General features: G+C 38.3%; 1 protein-coding gene across 2 annotated transcripts; it reads left to right on the top strand.

Moving 5' to 3' along the window:
• Nucleotides 1-816: 816 nt before the first annotated feature.
• On the top strand, nucleotides 817-11,509 carry alkbh3 (alkB homolog 3, alpha-ketoglutarate dependent dioxygenase). 2 transcript variants are annotated; one of them, XM_087843311.1, is made up of 11 exons: nucleotides 817-918; nucleotides 3,138-3,223; nucleotides 3,423-3,532; nucleotides 3,627-3,661; nucleotides 3,809-3,856; nucleotides 4,566-4,669; nucleotides 7,014-7,102; nucleotides 7,348-7,557; nucleotides 7,916-8,014; nucleotides 8,280-8,345; nucleotides 10,127-11,509. In XM_087843311.1, exons 2-11 carry the CDS (start codon nucleotides 3,148-3,150, stop codon nucleotides 10,244-10,246), a joined length of 957 nt encoding a protein of 318 aa, XP_087699437.1. In that variant the 5' UTR covers nucleotides 817-918; nucleotides 3,138-3,147; the 3' UTR covers nucleotides 10,247-11,509. The 2 variants fall into 2 exon arrangements, with proteins under 2 accessions (XP_087699437.1, XP_006782468.2); XM_006782405.3 differs by lacking the exon at nucleotides 8,280-8,345.
• Nucleotides 11,510-17,643: the final 6,134 nt, after the last annotated feature.

Here is a 17,643-nt window from a genome sequence, read left to right as displayed (position 1 = left end):
GAAACCCTACAATCATATTACCAAATATGTGCTCCCTATGAGCAAATTCTTAATATGATTAGAGGAAAGAATGGACCCTGGAAAAAATCATGTGCCAGTAACTTAAGTTCAGGAACACGATCTCTTGGAGGCATGCAACGGGAATCCCTGTAAGGCAGGGGTGTCAAACTCCAGGACTCGAGGGCCGGTGTCCTGCAGATTTTAGATCTCACCCTGGGTCAACACACCTGAATCAAGTGATCAGTTCATTACCAGGCCTCTGGAGAACTTCAAGACATGTTGAGGAGGTAATTTAGCCATTTAAATCAGCTGTGTTGGATCAAGGACACATCTAAAACCTGCAGGACACCGGCCCTCGAGGCCTGGAGTCTGACACCTGTGCTGTAAGGAGAATGAAAAGTGGACCGGCTCAGAATATCCTGGAAGGTCTAATGCCTAAAGCATTGTTCAGAGTCCCCCAATCAAGCCTTATCTTAAAAACATTTTGAAGCCCAATCTTATTAAGCTTGAAAAGGGAAGCTTATTAGTTGACAACTGTCTTGCCTTCACCTGCACCATTTGGATATTCTAATGAATGATGGTCACTAATTAAAATGATTTATTTAAATAGTTAATTCTCACTGTCTAGAAACGTCCTTTGTGCCCATGTGCTAATATACGCTCACTTTTTATGTGGTGTTCTACAAAAAGGTATTATTAGTTTTATTCGTGACATAGTTCACATTAAATTGTGCTAAAATATATTTTTTTTTTAAAAGAGAGGGAGAGGAGAGCTAGAGACGGAACTATAGTTTCACATCTCGGTTCCAGGTAGGATTTATTTTCCCCGTTACACTCTTGCCATGGCTGACAGCGCTACAGCTTAAATAAAAAACTCTTCTCTATTAGTTCTGTAGATATGCTTTAGCGACCACTTGGGTAAGTCATTCAAGTTTTTTTTCCAACATTATTTAGTCCTGGTATTTTCTTACGAAGTATGACATTTAAAAAGTGTTATTTAAAGTAACTTTATGTTACGTATACTGAGCACCAGGCTAATCAAGTATTTCAGTTAAGAATAGCCAGTTTACTATCGAAATTATCCTTTAACTAAAAGGGACAGAAATTATTTCGTTTAACTATCGAACAATTTATTAAAAGCTGCTTTGTTCAATTTGATGCTTGCATATTTTATTCTCAGAGAAACTTTAAGATTCTACGATAAATCCAACAAATCGTGCTTTTCATTAGGCACAGAGGGAAAAGAACGTAGTACAAGTACCACTCGAACAAAATATATAACTCAAAACATCTCATTACGCATCACAAAGGACTGCAGATCTGAGCAGCACTCCACACACACACACACACATAAAGGAAAAAAACTGCATGCAGGGGTAGACATTGATAAGACATTAGTAGGAGTGCCATTCTCCGTTCGACTACACTTAGAGTAGTATTTGGATAGTGGCAGAGTGGATTTTAAATAAAATTATGAAGACGTGATTGAAATTTAGATTTTTTGAATTGTGGTAACTATACATAAATTACAGCCATTTTTTATACAAAGTTTCTCAGAGGTTAAAAGGTAATTGGACAAATGGAGGATAAGCAGTTTCAGGGCCAGGTGAAGTCTGTTCTCTTGGTATCTCATGATGGACTAAGAAGATAACATTTCTGGAGTTGTTTCCTTGCTTGCATGTGATGCCTTTATTCTCAATATGTGGCGTGAAAGAGAGAGTGATGCAAGTGTAGAAAATTCTCACAGAGGTAGGTCTATGGATCTCAGTCAACGGTGTACTTAGAGTCTACAGTCAAGAGTCACCTTCATGAATGTAAATTTACAACAAGGTGTAAATCACTGGTTACACGTAAAAACAAGATCAGGCTTTGTCCGAAAACATCTAAAACAGCTTTCAAACTTCAGCTAAAAAAATTCTGTGAACACATGAAAGCCATCTTAACCAGAATGACGGGAACAGAAGAGTGTGCAGAAGAAGAGAAATGACTCACGATTATAAGCATAACACATTATCTGTAAAACATTGTGGAGATAATGTTTTGTGTGGGCACGTATGGTTGCCACTGTAACCGGGTCACTAGTGTTTATTGTTAATGTGACTGCTGGTACATATAGCAAGATGAATTGTGAAGTGTACAGGACTATACTCTCTGCTCATGTTAAGCCAAATGTGGCAAAACTGGTCAGGACTTGCAAATGGATGATGAGCCAGCTCTTCAGAATTGAAGATGCTTCTCGGATGAGAGGTGAAACGTCTTCAAGCAACTTAAAGAAGTCCAGACGCTTTTCTTTGCAAGCTCCTTTGACTACGATGACCTGGATGACTGAGAACCTTCACAGATATAGAGCCAAAATAACCCGCAAAAGCAACCCAAGAGTTTTTCACGGCAAAGAAATTAAATATTCTTCAAAAGCTGAGTTAGTCAGTCACCTGACACTTAGAGGACACTTTAAGTTACTGATGACAAAGGTGAAGACTGGGAGACCCACAACCAAGCAGCAACTGAAGGTGGCTCTCAAAGGCTGTGGGTTCTAGACTTAAGACAGTCATTAACTATAAAGCAGTATTAAAAACAGTCCTTATGTTTACAATTGTATTAATTTATCCAATTAATTGGATAAATTAATTAATTTATCCAATTAATTGGGCTATATATTGGGCTATATATACGAAAAACATTTAAAAAGCTATAACTCCTAAATTTTTAATGCTGTATTTTTGTTAAGCCCCTTAAATTAAAGAAGGAAATCTTGATAGATGAACTGAACTCCAGTGTGGTGTTGTACAGGTGGGAGAATATTGTCCAAATACTTCTGGGTGTAAAAGATCTTTATCAGTTCTGATATTGACTCTTCATGATTTGTTTTTGTCTCATTATCTCACAGTGTGAGATAATGCTGAACATGCCAGCATTGATTAAAAAGCTTGATAAGCTTGAGATTTGAGCTTGAGAGTCAGGTAGCTAAGATAATCTAGAACTGGTTCTTAGTTAGGAACTGTTCTCGATTCTTCCCTAATGTCAGTTTGTGTGAATTCCTTTTTACGATATGGTGTGTACAGAGCCAGTTTCTGTGTTCAAATAAAGAAATCCTATAGGTATGAATGAATCTGTTTCTCTTCTTTCTCACATCATAGACTTGATGTGATGTCAGATAAGCGTCAGCGTGCCAGAGTTCAGGGCTGCTGGGCGAAACAACTGCCAAAACACTCAGGTCCAACAGGTAAATCAAAGTGTTGTGTGTACTGTGAAATGCAAGATTTGCATGCTTTTGCCAGCTCAGGTCATTCATAGAGATAGATAAAAAATATAAGGAATTTTCTTCCTCTCTTATCAAATACAGTTATGTGTTTAAATAAGTGTGACAAATTGGGCTGACATTTACGTAGGAAACAAGATTCTTATTCTGTTTTTTTAAATAGGTGCAGGCCCAAATTGCAATGAATCCAAAAATGCCAACGTGGCCTCTGGTTCTTGGGGTTTTGGGCCTCAGAAAACAACTAAAACCTTTGAATTTCTCCAGCCCTCCCAGGTAGACTGTCCACGTGAAGAAGTCAAAATGAGTCTTTGCTGCCAATAAAAATGAATGTGAGGATACTACTTTTTCTTTTTTTTCTTTATTGCAGCCAATTAGAGATGTGCCACCAGAGAAGGTGATAGAGTAAGTTACTAATTTATATCTTTACTATCACAGCTTTGTTTTTATGACAGATAACGTTTTTAATCACACAATTTTTAAGGTGGCTTAGTGAGTCCTCTACTACATACTTTTAACGTGATTAATTTGATTTGATTGATTGATTTTCAGACAGGCAGGTGATTTTGAGATCAGCCATGGACCATCAGGGGTGTCCAGGTGTGTAAAGTTTAAAAAAAACAATTAAATGGAAAATAGCTGAATGTGTGTTTATTGAACATTGCACAAATCAGTGACTGAGTTTTAAATCCACTAGGTGGCAGTGGTCGCATAATAAATATGCTTTTTCTTAATAAAAGTCATGCTTTTTACTTTATGGTCCCCAGTAAAACACATAAAATGAGCTTTGTTTTTAATAATTAAGAATATTTCATAACTTGTGCTTTATTATATAGTGGAAGGTACAATCAGGCTATTTTTACATAGATTTTTAGCATGTCAATTTTGATTTTATTGTTATTAGAAAAATCTGATTTACAGAGAGACAATGTTATTGTAGTCTGTATTTTGCTATTGAGGTTCAGTTTGAATTTTAGCAGGTCATTTTGTGAGCTTAACAGAATGGTTGTAGTGGATAATAAACCAAAAGTAACTGTCAGTCATTTGATTTTACTAGTTGATCTGGATGTTGAAAAATGTTACTATTTTGCACAAGAGTCTTTTCCCTGTGTATTTCTCTTTCTGTTAAAAAAAAGAAAGAAAAAGGTTACACGTTTATATTGTTAAGGAGGAATTTTATGCCTTACAGAAATAATTGGAATGCCCAGACTTTAAACTCTTAGAAAACCAGGGTAAAGTACATACTTTATACTCTTACTTTATGTTTATGGGGATTTAGTCTGTGTCTATTTGTCTTTCATCTGTCGAGGCTGCGGCTGCTGCCTGGATTTCTCTCCCTAGAAGAGGCCGACTGGATGTTCAGTAAGCTGCTTGCAGAGCTTCCATGGTCCCAAAAGACCAACTACAGACAAGGTGAGCACTGGGTTCTTAACAGTGTAAACTAGGTGAAATGTGAGTATGTGGTTTGTAGAGAGGAGCGTGAAGAAGGATTGCTGAACTGCTTGTACTTAAAGATCTCTAAATAATAACAGAATACTTTTTGTTGGCAATAGATTTGGGTAATTGTTTAATATACTCTCTTTTTTTAAAGTTATAACTTTTTAATGCAAAGTTTTCCAAATCCAACTAGGTGCCTTGCTCATGTGGTAATTTGTGTATGAACTTTATTTTGAAAAAAAGCTGACACTGAGAACACTCGCATTGTATTCCATATACGGCAACAGACGATATACAGGGGAATGTGCTGAGATGAAGCCAGACTTTGCCTCACAATCGTCCTTTTCTCTCAGCTGGCTCTTGTTCATCTTTTGTGCAATTCTGCAGTAGCTACACAGCAAACAAACAGAATGATGAAGACAAGTGGTCATGATTTCCAAACACTCACCACAGACACAGGGTGTGAAATCATCAATGTTTGGGTTAAGGAAGAGTGGAAAAATACGTGGTGGCTGGCTCTTTAATGTATCACCACTCCTTCATTTATCCTGCCCTGCTTTAAAACAACCTTTAAATGCACTGACTCAGTTTTTCCGATCATTTGGTCTCACAACTTTGAAATGGATACTTTGAATGGGTTTGGCCTTTGCTTATCTTTCTGGCATTTGAGAGTTGATAAATGGTATGTATGTAATAATTCAGCACCATAAAAAGCAATGGCTGCTCAACCAGTTTGTTTTGGTTTCACCATATTCTAATACCAGACGGCTGGCCAAAATACACTGAAGGCAAAAAATTGTTTCTTGGAAGAGAACTATTGGTTTCCCGAGAAAGTGAGGTACACTCAGACCCACAGAGGAAGACAGAGAAATTGGATTTAGATGTTTACGTGACCCCTGTTAGAAAACCAGTGACAAAGAAGACAATTATTGTACATGTTTGTTAGACACTGAAAGAAAATCCAGTAAGAACAAATTTGTCAGTTTTCTGCCCTGACTGAATTGCCTTCATCAAATTACTGACGCAATATAGAGATTGATTTGATGGTTTACTCTATGAAACTGTCCACAGGCAGAGGTCTGGATTGGGGTTTGAGTGGTTGAGTGTTTTATACTTAAAAGACCAATCCATCCATTTCTGCACTTTATCTGGGTCTGGGTTGTTGTGGACATCAGTCTAAACAGAAACACCCAGACCTCCCTCTTTCTGTCCACATCCTACAGCTCTTTAGGGAGAGTACCAAGATGTTCCCAAGCCAGCCAAGAGATGTAATCTCTCCAGTGTCTCCTGGGTCTGCCTTCTCCCTCACCTATAAGGTACCCATAAGGCATCCTGGTCAGATGCCCATCTCAAATGGCTCCTTTAGATGTGGAGGATCAGCAGCTCTACTCCTAGACACTCTTGAAGGGCCGAGCACCCCACTCTATCCCTAGAGCTGAGCAAAGCCACGCTATGGAAGCTTGTTTCTACAAGTGTACCCACCCCTGCCTCTCACTAAGGTGCAACTCCAGAGTGAAACAGAATCCATCCCCTCTCCAGGAGACTGGTTGTAATTGTGTGTTCAGGCAAGCCTTACCATATCTAGCCAGTATCTCTCCACCTGAAGTAGCTTAGACTCCTTCGTGTTCATGGGAGGTGGCGTTCCATATACCCAAAGCCCGTTTCAGCAAGTTTGAATCAGACCGGCAAATCCCCCGCTTTTGACTGCCACCTGATTGCCTCCACAAATCACCACATCATTGTGGCGGAGGGGTTTGTGTACTCTGGTGATCCTAGGTCCCATATTGTTAGGGCATTTTGTCCCTGGTAGGGTCTCCCAAGGCAAATTGGTTCTAGATGAAGGGACAGACGAAGTGTGATTCACAAGACCTTTATGTAGGAAAAACCAGTGGGCCAGTGTACCACACTCAGATTAGGGTTAACGGAGCCAGACCTAAGGGTGGGCCTTGTCAATGAGCATCTGATGGTTGGGAATTAGCCTGCAGTGCTGGTCAGGCTCAGCTCAAAAGAGCCACATGGACACATTTCCTGTGGACCAACCACGTGCAGGAGGGGCCGTAGGGGCCCGGTACAGTGTGCATCAGATAAAATTTCTGTTATTAACCCGGAAATACTAGCACAGCTCTTTTATTTAAGCTTTCAAATAACCACGTTATTTTTTGTGTGTGTGTGCACTAAGACTGGGTATCAAATATCAGCAGATTTTAAATATTCACAGAAATGTGTCCCCCACTGTGCAATACCAAAAAAAACTTTTGTCTCTTGTTTAATCTGGGCAATTTCCTGATCTGTTTGGATGTGTGCGTGTTTTCTGGTCCAGGTGAAGCATACGAGGAACCCAGGCTGACCTGCTGGTATGGAGAGCTCCCATATACCTATGCTCGCTCCACAATGGCTGCAAACATGCAGGTTTGACAACTGTAACAAAAATGTGACAGAATTTTTTTTTCGCACAATCTCTGGCAAAGTCTTTGATTTGTAGTCTAATTGTAGGGAGAATAAAGATTGATCTAAACAGAGTGAAATATTTGCTTTTGTTATATTATTTTAACATTGAGTCTTTCATTTTCCTCATTCATCATTCTGTTTTTCTATCCTTTTGTCATACATTCATTTGCTGAACTCTGCATATTGTTCTTGCTTTTTCCTCAAAGTGGCATCCATTGCTGGTAAACCTTTGCAAGGCAGTGGAGCATGCGACTGGATGCAGCTTCAACTCCCTGTTGTGTAACTTGTATCGGGATGGCCATGACAGCATTGGCTGGCACAGCGACGACGAAGCCTCATTGGGTCAAAAGCCAACTATTGCTTCTCTTAGTCTGGGCGACACCAGAGTCTTCAGTCTCCGCAAGCAGCCTCCACCGGTGAGTTAGCTCACCAGGGTTCATTCTTAACTATAATAAAAACAAGATGAAAGTATTCTGGTAAGATGAGATCGTCTCACAACTAACTTAACTTGTGAAGAAAGGCAAGACGAGTTGGGAAGTGATCCAATCAGAAGTAATCTCCTTGTGCATTAAAGTTAGATGGACACATTTGATCTGCCTCAGGAAACAGTACAACTTGGGAGGAAGAGTGAAGCAGATTAATGGACACATTTCACATTTGATGCCAAAAAAAGAGATGCTTTGCAAACTGTGTGAAGCAAAGCATCAGCATTAGGTGTTTGCATATACACTGAAGATTAACCTTTGGACTGCACTGTGTGTTTTTGTCCTGTAGGAGGAGAAGGGTGACTACACTTACATGGAGCGGATTCGGATTCCTCTGAGTCATGGCACACTTCTGCTGATGGAAGGAGCCACACAGGATGATTGGCAGGTAGGCTTCACCAGGCAGGCAATAAAGTTAAGCCTTGATTACGCTCTCCAAGCCCGCTAAGGTTTGCTTAGGGCTGAGTGATGTAAACTTTGTCATCAAAAAGTGAGTGTGAGTATAATAGTAATCGCTACTAAGCTGCTGGGTCTTCAGCTGTCTGTGTCCACAGCAGAGTATAACCAAAGCTTTATTCAAAGAAAGTCCAGCTACAGGATAGATTCAGGCAGAAATTACAAATTCTTTTTATTCAAAAATGTCTCCCTTTCAGGTGCCGGGTCTTTCGCACTACACCAGGGGTGTCCAACTCCATGTCTCAGGGGCCAGTTTCCTGCAGGTTTTAGATATGTCCTTGATCCAAAACAGCTGATTTAAATGGTTAAGCATGTCAAAATGAACAACATACATATTCAGATAACAAAAGAACACTGATAGTTTGTTTTTAAGGATCTTTTCAGCCTGTTTTACATAGATAGTTTTGTACTGTGATGCTTTTGTAAATTATCTTTCTTGCACAAACTAAGTTATTATTAAAACAGCAACCTTGAAAAAACACTTCTAATGAAACACTGGACATTCACACTGAATAGTCTCCTCGCTGTTGTGCGATAGAGGAGTGTTAGTGCTTCTGACTCACCATGTGAGCATATAGATGTGTGGTGAAGGCAGTCAGGTTCCTCTCGCCTGGCCAACCAGTAACAAGGATGAATGGAGAGGCCTGGAGAGAAGAGTAAGGCTTCAACCTAATGAGAGCCTTCTTTCTATTCTTTTCTTTTCTTTTCTTTTCTTTACGATCAAAGTCAGACCCAACCAGATTTACATGAGTGCAAGGCTCTTGTGTATGTAACAGAGAGAGTAGCTGGGTTCTGTTGAAAATAACTGGGTCACACTCAGGTATGAGAATGAGTTATTACAGCATATTTCATTATGGCCAAATCTATTTGCAGAGCAGGTAAAATGGGCCATGATGTTTAGGTATATCTTTTTAAACTTTGTTCAAGGATGCATAGCAAAACATAGACGCTTAGAGAGATGCTCACACTTGGCTCTGAATTCTTATGAAAGCAATAAGGACACTTTCACTGGACTATACAGAGTTGTGTGGGGGGAAAAAAAAATTTCCACCTGACTGTACATATATAAAACGGTTTAAACAAGTTTAAACAAGTGTTGTCCACCGCTAGAGGAATTCAATGATCAAAACAATACCACTGATATAAATCAGGACGGGCCCCAAATGGAGCTATCCTCAACTTTCCACTACACAATGTTCACTTACTAAAAACTAAGTGATGTGAGAGAGTGAGAGATACAAGTTGAGGCAAGGAGATGAAAGAGGTTTGAGCTGAAAGAAGGAGAGGATAAGGTCATAGGTGTTTTATGACGACACCCCCCTGAGTAACTTAACAGGGGCTTCATTACTCTCTTTCAAGAAAAAGATCACTTCAGACATTAATTTTATCTCCATTATTGCAGTCATGGTTGGCCTAACAAAACCATCTGGTTCACTGAGCAAGTTTTAGAAGTGGTGGCTAAATATTTAACTAAACCCATCAGTCCTGCTAAAGTACTTCACGTGTTTGAAAATGGATACAGGAATCATTCTGTGTTTACGTAGCTCTTTTTTTTTTCTTTTCACACTGTGTATAAGCAAACCTTGCACCTCCTTCTCAGATTTTGATGGAGGTGTAGTGGTGTTTCTGCACTTGTGTGTGTCGTTGAGTCCACAAGCTGCACAAAATGTATGAAGGCCATTATTTTCTTGTGCAAAAGGTAGTAGTGTTGGCTTTGCACAGGTGAATAAATGAGACTTTTCCATGTCTGATGGTGTTTCTCTGGACTGTATACATGTGTTGTTGTTTGTTTTTTTTCTCAGATTTGTCTATTATCACTTTACACTCTTTTTTTCTACATAGAACAAAATATAGCTGGCTTAGCTCATGGCTATTCATACATTTCTTTCTTTTGATTCTAGTGGAAAATTTGTAGATGTTGCCCATTAATAGAAACTTAATAGAGCAATACTTGCCCAAGATTGTTAATTGCTCACTTACACTACATTTTTAAGAAAGAATAACTTTTAAATATGTTGCTTATGAGTCTCTCTGTTCCCACCAGCATCAAGTGGCTAAAGAGTACCATGACAGGGGCCCACGCATCAACTTGACCTTCAGAACTATCTACCCGGAGCCAGAGGGCCAGAGGGCAGGTACCAAAATGCGATTCACAGCCAAGTGACTGTAAGTCTTCCTCAGTTGGGTACTTGAAGCTGAAGAAACTCTGATTCTACATTTCAAACCGAGTGCGAGATCTGAGGTGTGAACAGCTCTGCTTGAATTTCCAGACTGTGTAAGTGATTATTAATATCAGTGTTGTGAGCAGTCAAGATTATCTGATATTAGTATTATATCTGAAGAGCCAAATGGCCCCTTTTACAACAATAACAGCCACACCAGCCCTGTGAATGAGAACAAGTTCCAACAACATCCATCTTTGGTCTGAATATTGCTTTGGTGAGTTACATACGTGTATTTGATTTAACTTGACCTTTTGTTAAATTTTCATTTGAGCCACATTTTTTCGGCTGAGTTTTAGTTTGAAGCCAAAATGTGTGATGTCAATAGTACCATGTTATTGAAAAGTCTGTCCCAAAGCAAGATCTGAGTACTCACTGTAAGGAAATGTCCTTTAAGTAAATTTACTTAAAGCTTTCTATCTTTGGAGCTTTTTATAAAGAGCTACCACAAAAAGAGAAGAATGAAGTAAAGTGGCCACAACCACTGAAATGCATTTTATTTTTCTTTTGAATAAAAGTTAATGAGTCCCTTAAAGAGCGAGTTCATTTTGCATTGTTGCTGAAACATGTTCAAAGTTAAGGGAACACTACAATGTTAGATTCTGGAATTTATTTATTCAAATGAATGTATATTTGGTAATAAATCACTGGGGATTGCTGGAAACCTAAACTGTTCCTTTCTCTGTTGTATGTTGTGGTTCAGCTTGTTTGGTTAAAAACTCTGAGTTTGTTCACATAGAGATGACGGAAACTTTTCCATTTCAGAAAAAAAGACACAGATCTGGTCAAAATAAAATCTGTACATTCTCCTTCTTTATAGGACTGACTGCACTGACATTAAGGCAGCTGTCAGGTTGTCAGCAGTTCCTCCACAATGAATCATTTACCCTGCATTAGTGTAGCAGTCATATATCTGTAGGAAACTTTAGACATATAAGACACTGAGCAGTGATCAGTCTTTTTTTCATTTGGAGTTTATTGAAATAACTGATCGGTTAAAGTTTGGGAACCAAAACTTGTTTCCCATCTCAGAGTTAATCAGGTCAAGAGTTTACAGGTGGACCCAAAGTTTGTTAAAATGTATGTGCATGTGTGCTATTCGTTGATGGTTCTCATATCAGCACCTGCTCCTGCTTTTGAATGAACATAAGTTCTAAAACCTGCAAACTACACTTCTTCTTTGGTAAATAAAAAAAACTTACAGGCCCTTTTTTGTTGTTTGTTTTGTTTTCTGTCTATCAGGTTCTGTCCTGGTTAATTTTACGGTCTCTCAGTATTCACATCTCTGGAAACCTGGTTCGGATTAGGTTCACTTCTACCCTTGTACCATCTACCATCCGTTGCACTTGTCAAAAGCCAATAATGCATATACTTTTCACAGTCATAAAACCACTATGATGGAGCGTGTCTATTCTACCTAAAATATATATTTTTTAGACTCAGCATCTGTAACATTTCTGTTCATTTTTTCAGATACATGAATGCTACCTTGATGAGGAATTGCTTTTGTGTCTTTGTATTCGATGAAAGCATCCAAAAAAAATGCAAATGATACAGGTATCTCAAATGCATTACACAAAGCAGATTCACATAGCCAAGGATGCACCAAGCAGCACACAGAGAAATGGTATGCTGCCATCCATGTCCTAAAGCTAAAAGTTTTACCCTGTATGGTTACAGCTCTTACTGAGCTTTCTGTATACTTAAGCCATCTTCCTGATTTAGTTTGAACTACTATAATAATAAATTAGGGATACATTCTGTATATTAACATTTTACTAGTAACTTTTTATGGAAGGATTGTTGTCATGTTGTTGAATGAGAAGGCCTAAACACAGGACGCAGAAGCAGGTTGAACATAAACTGATAATAGTGAGCCTTTTTTGGCCGACTCAATGAATCCACAAGTGTAGCCCAAGAATCGTAAGAAAAAAGGAGATGACAAAGCAGATTCTCACAAAGGGAAAGAGTTTGTACATCCTCATTTCCTCTCCACACATCTTAGTGTGGCCCACCAGACATGCAGGTATGCAAGCAGTGGAGGTGAAGGAGAATTATCCTTTATCCCTTTACAGCCAAATATCTCCCCCATATACATACATGCACACATAAAAATGAAGACCAAGGGAACCAAGGTGGAAAAAATTAAGAGAAATTAAGAAAAGCCTTGTTGATATATAAAGTTGTATTTATACAATGAAACACTGACAGAAACAGGCCACAGGTAGAAACAAAGAAGACAGACTGCTGACAGAGAAGATACAAGGCCGCGGTGAAAAGAAAGGGGGGTTAAAGTTCTGGTAACACATAAGGAGAAGCGATTTCCGAAGAAGCACAAGAAGTGAACATTAGAAAGACAAATGCAGACTAGAAAGATAAAAACCTTAGAAACACAGAATATCGACAGAATCAAAACAGCAACCAAACCTCCACGAACAGTAAGAGAAACACACGTGGACAACTGTCACACATGGACGATCATAATTTTATTTAGGCAGACTCAAAGTCCTGAGCTGTAATGAAAAGTTTGTCATGTAAATATTCTGGAATCTGAGCATGGTGTTTGCAAAATACAGTGAACAAGAAAGATGGTGCTCCAGGGCTGAGAAATTATGTAACCAGTGTTTTCATTATATCTAAAAAAAAAAAAATGTGATAAATGTATTTAATGGAAAATTCTTAATCAGTTTATTGTGTGGCTGTAATACAATCATGTGCTACGGTGTACAGACAATGCTTCAGGGCAGTTTTTGGTGTGTTGCTTTGTTTTTTGTCCATTTAGGTCAAACTCAATAGATGGAAAGAGCAAAGAGCTTCAGTTAAACTGGCTTTCTTCTTAAAGGTTATTTGACTGTGTATACATCCACAGAGAGGAGTGTCTCTGCAGTCAGAGTCGTTCAGGTTGATAGTCCACATTCTTTAATTGATCAAGCTTAAAAATAAACCTACAACTAAGGATCTATTTGAACAGTTGTAACCGAGTCTCTGGGTGATTCCTAGTGAAATATAATACGTGTGTGTAAATTTAGATATTAGGTTATCTAGATATTAACAGCCAAGATAGCTGCAAAGAAAAAATCCAAGAAAGATAGATAAAATAAAATGGATTCAAGATCTATGATTGATGATAAACCAATCAATATGTAATCAGCTGGCTACATACAAAGTAAGGTATCTACTACTCAGCAGAGCTGGTTCAGTCTTGACAAAGCTTCATGTTTTAAAGTACAAGTTAGTGAGATACATTTTGATTAATGTAAATATCTAATCAGCTAATCACAGGGAAGTTACTCAACGCATTTAGGCATGTAGTCAAGATCAAAACAACCTTAGTATCAGAATGGGTAAGAAAGATGACTTTAAGAGACTTAACATCCTGTTGTTATTGGTGAATATTTCTGCTGATATGTTGCGATTCCCACACAGTCAACTCTTGGGTTTACAGAGAATGGTCTTAAGAAGGGAAAATATCCAGTGAGTGGCAGTCTATGGGTGAAAATACTTTGCTAATGCCAGAGGTCAGAGGAGAATGGCTAAACTGAGTTAATAGGAAGGTAACATTAACTCAAATAACCACTCTTTGCAAGCAAGGCATGCAAAAGAGCAAACGCATACTGCTATCAAGTCAATATAAATGATTCCAGCTCCTTGTTGATCTGTGTCATAAAGAATTAAAGTAGCTCTGAAAAGTAAAAACACAGTATTGGCGAGGTGTAACTAACAAAGTGGCAATTGAGTGTGTTATATCACTTAGGATTATTAAAAACCTTTGTGAGCTGAATTTTATCATACCAGTTCCAGTTTATTAAGATGCTGCTGTTTTGTTTAGTCCTGATTTATTTGATAAAAATCTTTAATTTATGCATTTATTGTTCCCTTCACAAATTTTATATGACTAACACAATGGCATCTCTACAAGAACAATTTAGTTCAAAGGTAGATTCTGATTTACCTTTTTAAAAAAAACATCTTTAAGATTTTAATATTTACCTTCACATATGCTGCATGTATGAAAGTTATTTTAACAACTTAATACACTTTAAACACTACTTGGCATTGCTAAATTGCTGCAAAGACTCATGGTAAACATGTCTCTCTTTTTTTACCCACAAACAGGTGCTCACCTTCACTAATAAGTATTTGGTGCAGCTAAGTGGATGAGGGATGTGAATGGTAGGGAAGATGGACACTAAAAAAATTGAATCTGTCAACCACCAGAAGAGTTCACAAGGATGCAATATTTGATTTTCTGTTTCAGATTGGGCCGTATTCAAGCACATTTAGCATTTACTACATTAAAAAAAAGAAAAAGATTAGATTTCAGGTTTTGAACAGCCCTGTGGGATATAGTCACTGACACTGTAAACTCCCTGCAGCGCTCGCTTAACTCAATTTTCCATGTACCTTTGCATCAGTACAGCACCTACTGTAACCATGACAACTTCCTTGATGGTCTAAACTGTCTGTAATGTCTCTCTGGAAGACTGAAGATTTTGAGAGAGTTAATGAGGGAGACCCTCACTTGTAACAGAGTGAATGTTGTATAATGGGTCCTAGGAAATGTAGCATGCTGTGCCCAAATTTCAGTGCCTGCTTAAAGTTGGGACTAAAGAGGCACAGAACATTTTGTATGTGACAGAAACATCACATTGTTAGAAGGTTTGGGCTGAACACTGTTTGGTAATGTTCCAGATCACATTTCCTGTAGCAAATCCTGCACCTGCTTCCCAAATTCTGGCTGCCTTCTAATTGCTCTGAAGATTTACATCTGTAATAATCAGAATCAAGAAATTAAGTAGAAGAATTTTTTTATATGAACATTGTTGCTAATATTGTATAACAGCATTTTTCAATGTTTTATTAAAACCTAAATAAATCATAATGCACTGATTTTTAGATGATTAAACACTGAAAACTTTGTATGGTGTTTCCATGTTCTCCCTGGGCCTGTTTGAAATCCCTCCAGGTACCCCAACTTCCTCCCGCAATCCTGACATACATTCATGTTAACTGACTATTCTAAACTGGCTGAAGGTGTAAATGTGTGCATCAATGACTGTCTGTCTCTCTTGGCTCTGTAACAGGTTGGTGATCTGTCTACCTTTGACTTTATGATACCTGGGATAAACTCCAGTCCATGTGAGATCCTTAAATGTAAAAGCATTTAAGAAAGTGGATGGATGGAGCATAAAATACTAAAAGGCATCAAATTCAAATGTTCAGCTCTTGAAATATGCACTAAATTCTGAATTTGATACAAACAAATATGTGCAAATCTTTGAAACAAGGATGACAATAGCCTGGGAAAGTTCTGTAATGCTAAAAAAAAAAAAAAAAACACACACACACACACCTGGAAAATCGCAATGTTCATTAGCTTAATTACAGGAGAAAGTTTAATATTAATTAAAATTTGATTTTAAAAAGTCTTTTGGGAAAAGCTAAATACATAATCCCAATGTTAAACACACAGTTGGCGATATCATCACCTACATTACTTTACAATATAAGTAAAGATTGAGAGTATGATAAAAACATGTCTGTATGATAAATGCAAATCTACACCAAAAAAAAAAAAAAAAAATATGGGGCATTAGCTGGACTGGAAAAAACATATCTTCCCACTTTAAAAAAAATCAACAGCTTACACACTGCAGAAGCCCAACTTTACCTACATCTTGGTGCAATGTTTCAATCCCACCCCCTCGTCATCAGACATTAATACACAGGCCATCAGTGGTAAATCATGTTGGCAGTCATGTAATCACATCACATGGACATGATAACCAATCAAAGTCATTTCTCATTAGTATCAAAGAGTTGACAGATAAATAATCATTATAAACCTCTGTGGCGACAGTCTGAAAGTTCATCAGGCTGTACACCTGAAGCATCATCCATTAAAAAAGAAAAAAACATTAACATTATTTTGTGTATTTTTTATATCGTACTCAGACATTTTTCTTTTTATATCCAATTAAATAATGATAAATGAAACTTAATTACATATAAGCAAGACTCATGTGGTTCCCTGTGAAGTAATGGGTTGACTCGGGTAGCTCTTTTGGTCTAAACCTGGTCAAGTGCTAAGACAAAGGCCTCCTAAATAAGAGCCAACAACCCACTCACCCTTGTCTGAATTCAGTGTGCTTCTCCAGGATCCATATCTTGGTTGAGGCATCTTGGTTTTTGTTTCATATGAGTCTTTACACTTAGATCGCTTACTCACAAAAAGGTGTTGATTCATGATAGGCTGCTCTGTCTATGCTCCTGACTCTACCTATGGCCACACACTGTGAACAGACACAAGTGTCAAATAATAAACTTCTTCCAAACACTGTCACAGATAAAATGAGGTGTTCAGTCAATCAAGGGGATCTCAAAGTACAGCCGTTTCTCCTCTGGATTGAAAAGATTCATCTGGGATCATCTGGGAGTCTGTCTAGGTCTTATAACCCCTGATAACCTCCCAGGTGAGATGCTCAAGGTGCTGTTAATCTGAAAATTCTGAGGCAGACTCAGGACCTATTTATGTTAGCTGATTTAGGAGTACCTCTACATCTCCCCCAAGCTGAGAAGATCTGTAGGAAGTGAGGAAGGGAAGACATATCACGCCTGCCCCCAGTGACCCAGACCCAGATTAGTGGTGGAAAACTGACAGATGGATGGATAATGTACCTAATTAACAAAATTCTAATTAAAACTTATCATATCCCTATATCTTCCTGTAACAGCAACACTCTAAATCTGCCTTGTAACAATTGGCATTTTCCAGGTTGCTTGGAAAGGAAACTGGAATGTAACACAATAGCTAAGGACAAAGCTGCCTGGCATTCCTGTTAGCCACTGTTTGCTTGTTCCAGATCCTGACACCTGTTGTGCAGAGCTGGAAACATTTGGATTTACAGGAGTTGCATCAGAACCACTGTTCCTGTTAAATCCTTTTATCTCTCCATGTAGCCACTGGAGCCACTGTGTGGATCACACTCAATTAGGCCATACTCCAAAGATGTTCATGTTCATGATGTTTACTGCTGCTGGTGCAGCCACCAGCCTCACATCAGCAGGCAGTTGTTAAATCTTCTCTAATTGCAAAGCTTTGAATAGGCTGTGTGACTTATAAGCCTCTGACAGGAAATCCACTGGGGAATATATATCCATGTAAACTAAGTACAGATGCAGTGTTACATAATGTTATAATTAAGTTACTAAGCAGCTTCCATAATGAATCTTAGGTAACGCCACTGTGCCCAAGTAAAGCTTCACTGAGGGCTGTACATTATGAACACCAGTTACAGTCAATACTACAATTTAGCATGAATTCCCCACCCCACCATGA

This window comes from Neolamprologus brichardi, chromosome 7 (assembly GCF_056152115.1).
Source record: "Neolamprologus brichardi isolate AB-2024 chromosome 7, ASM5615211v1, whole genome shotgun sequence".
Taxonomy (NCBI): Eukaryota; Metazoa; Chordata; class Actinopteri; order Cichliformes; family Cichlidae; genus Neolamprologus; species Neolamprologus brichardi.
Note: the sequence above shows the minus strand (reverse complement) of the source record. Positions and strands in the feature narration are given on the sequence as shown.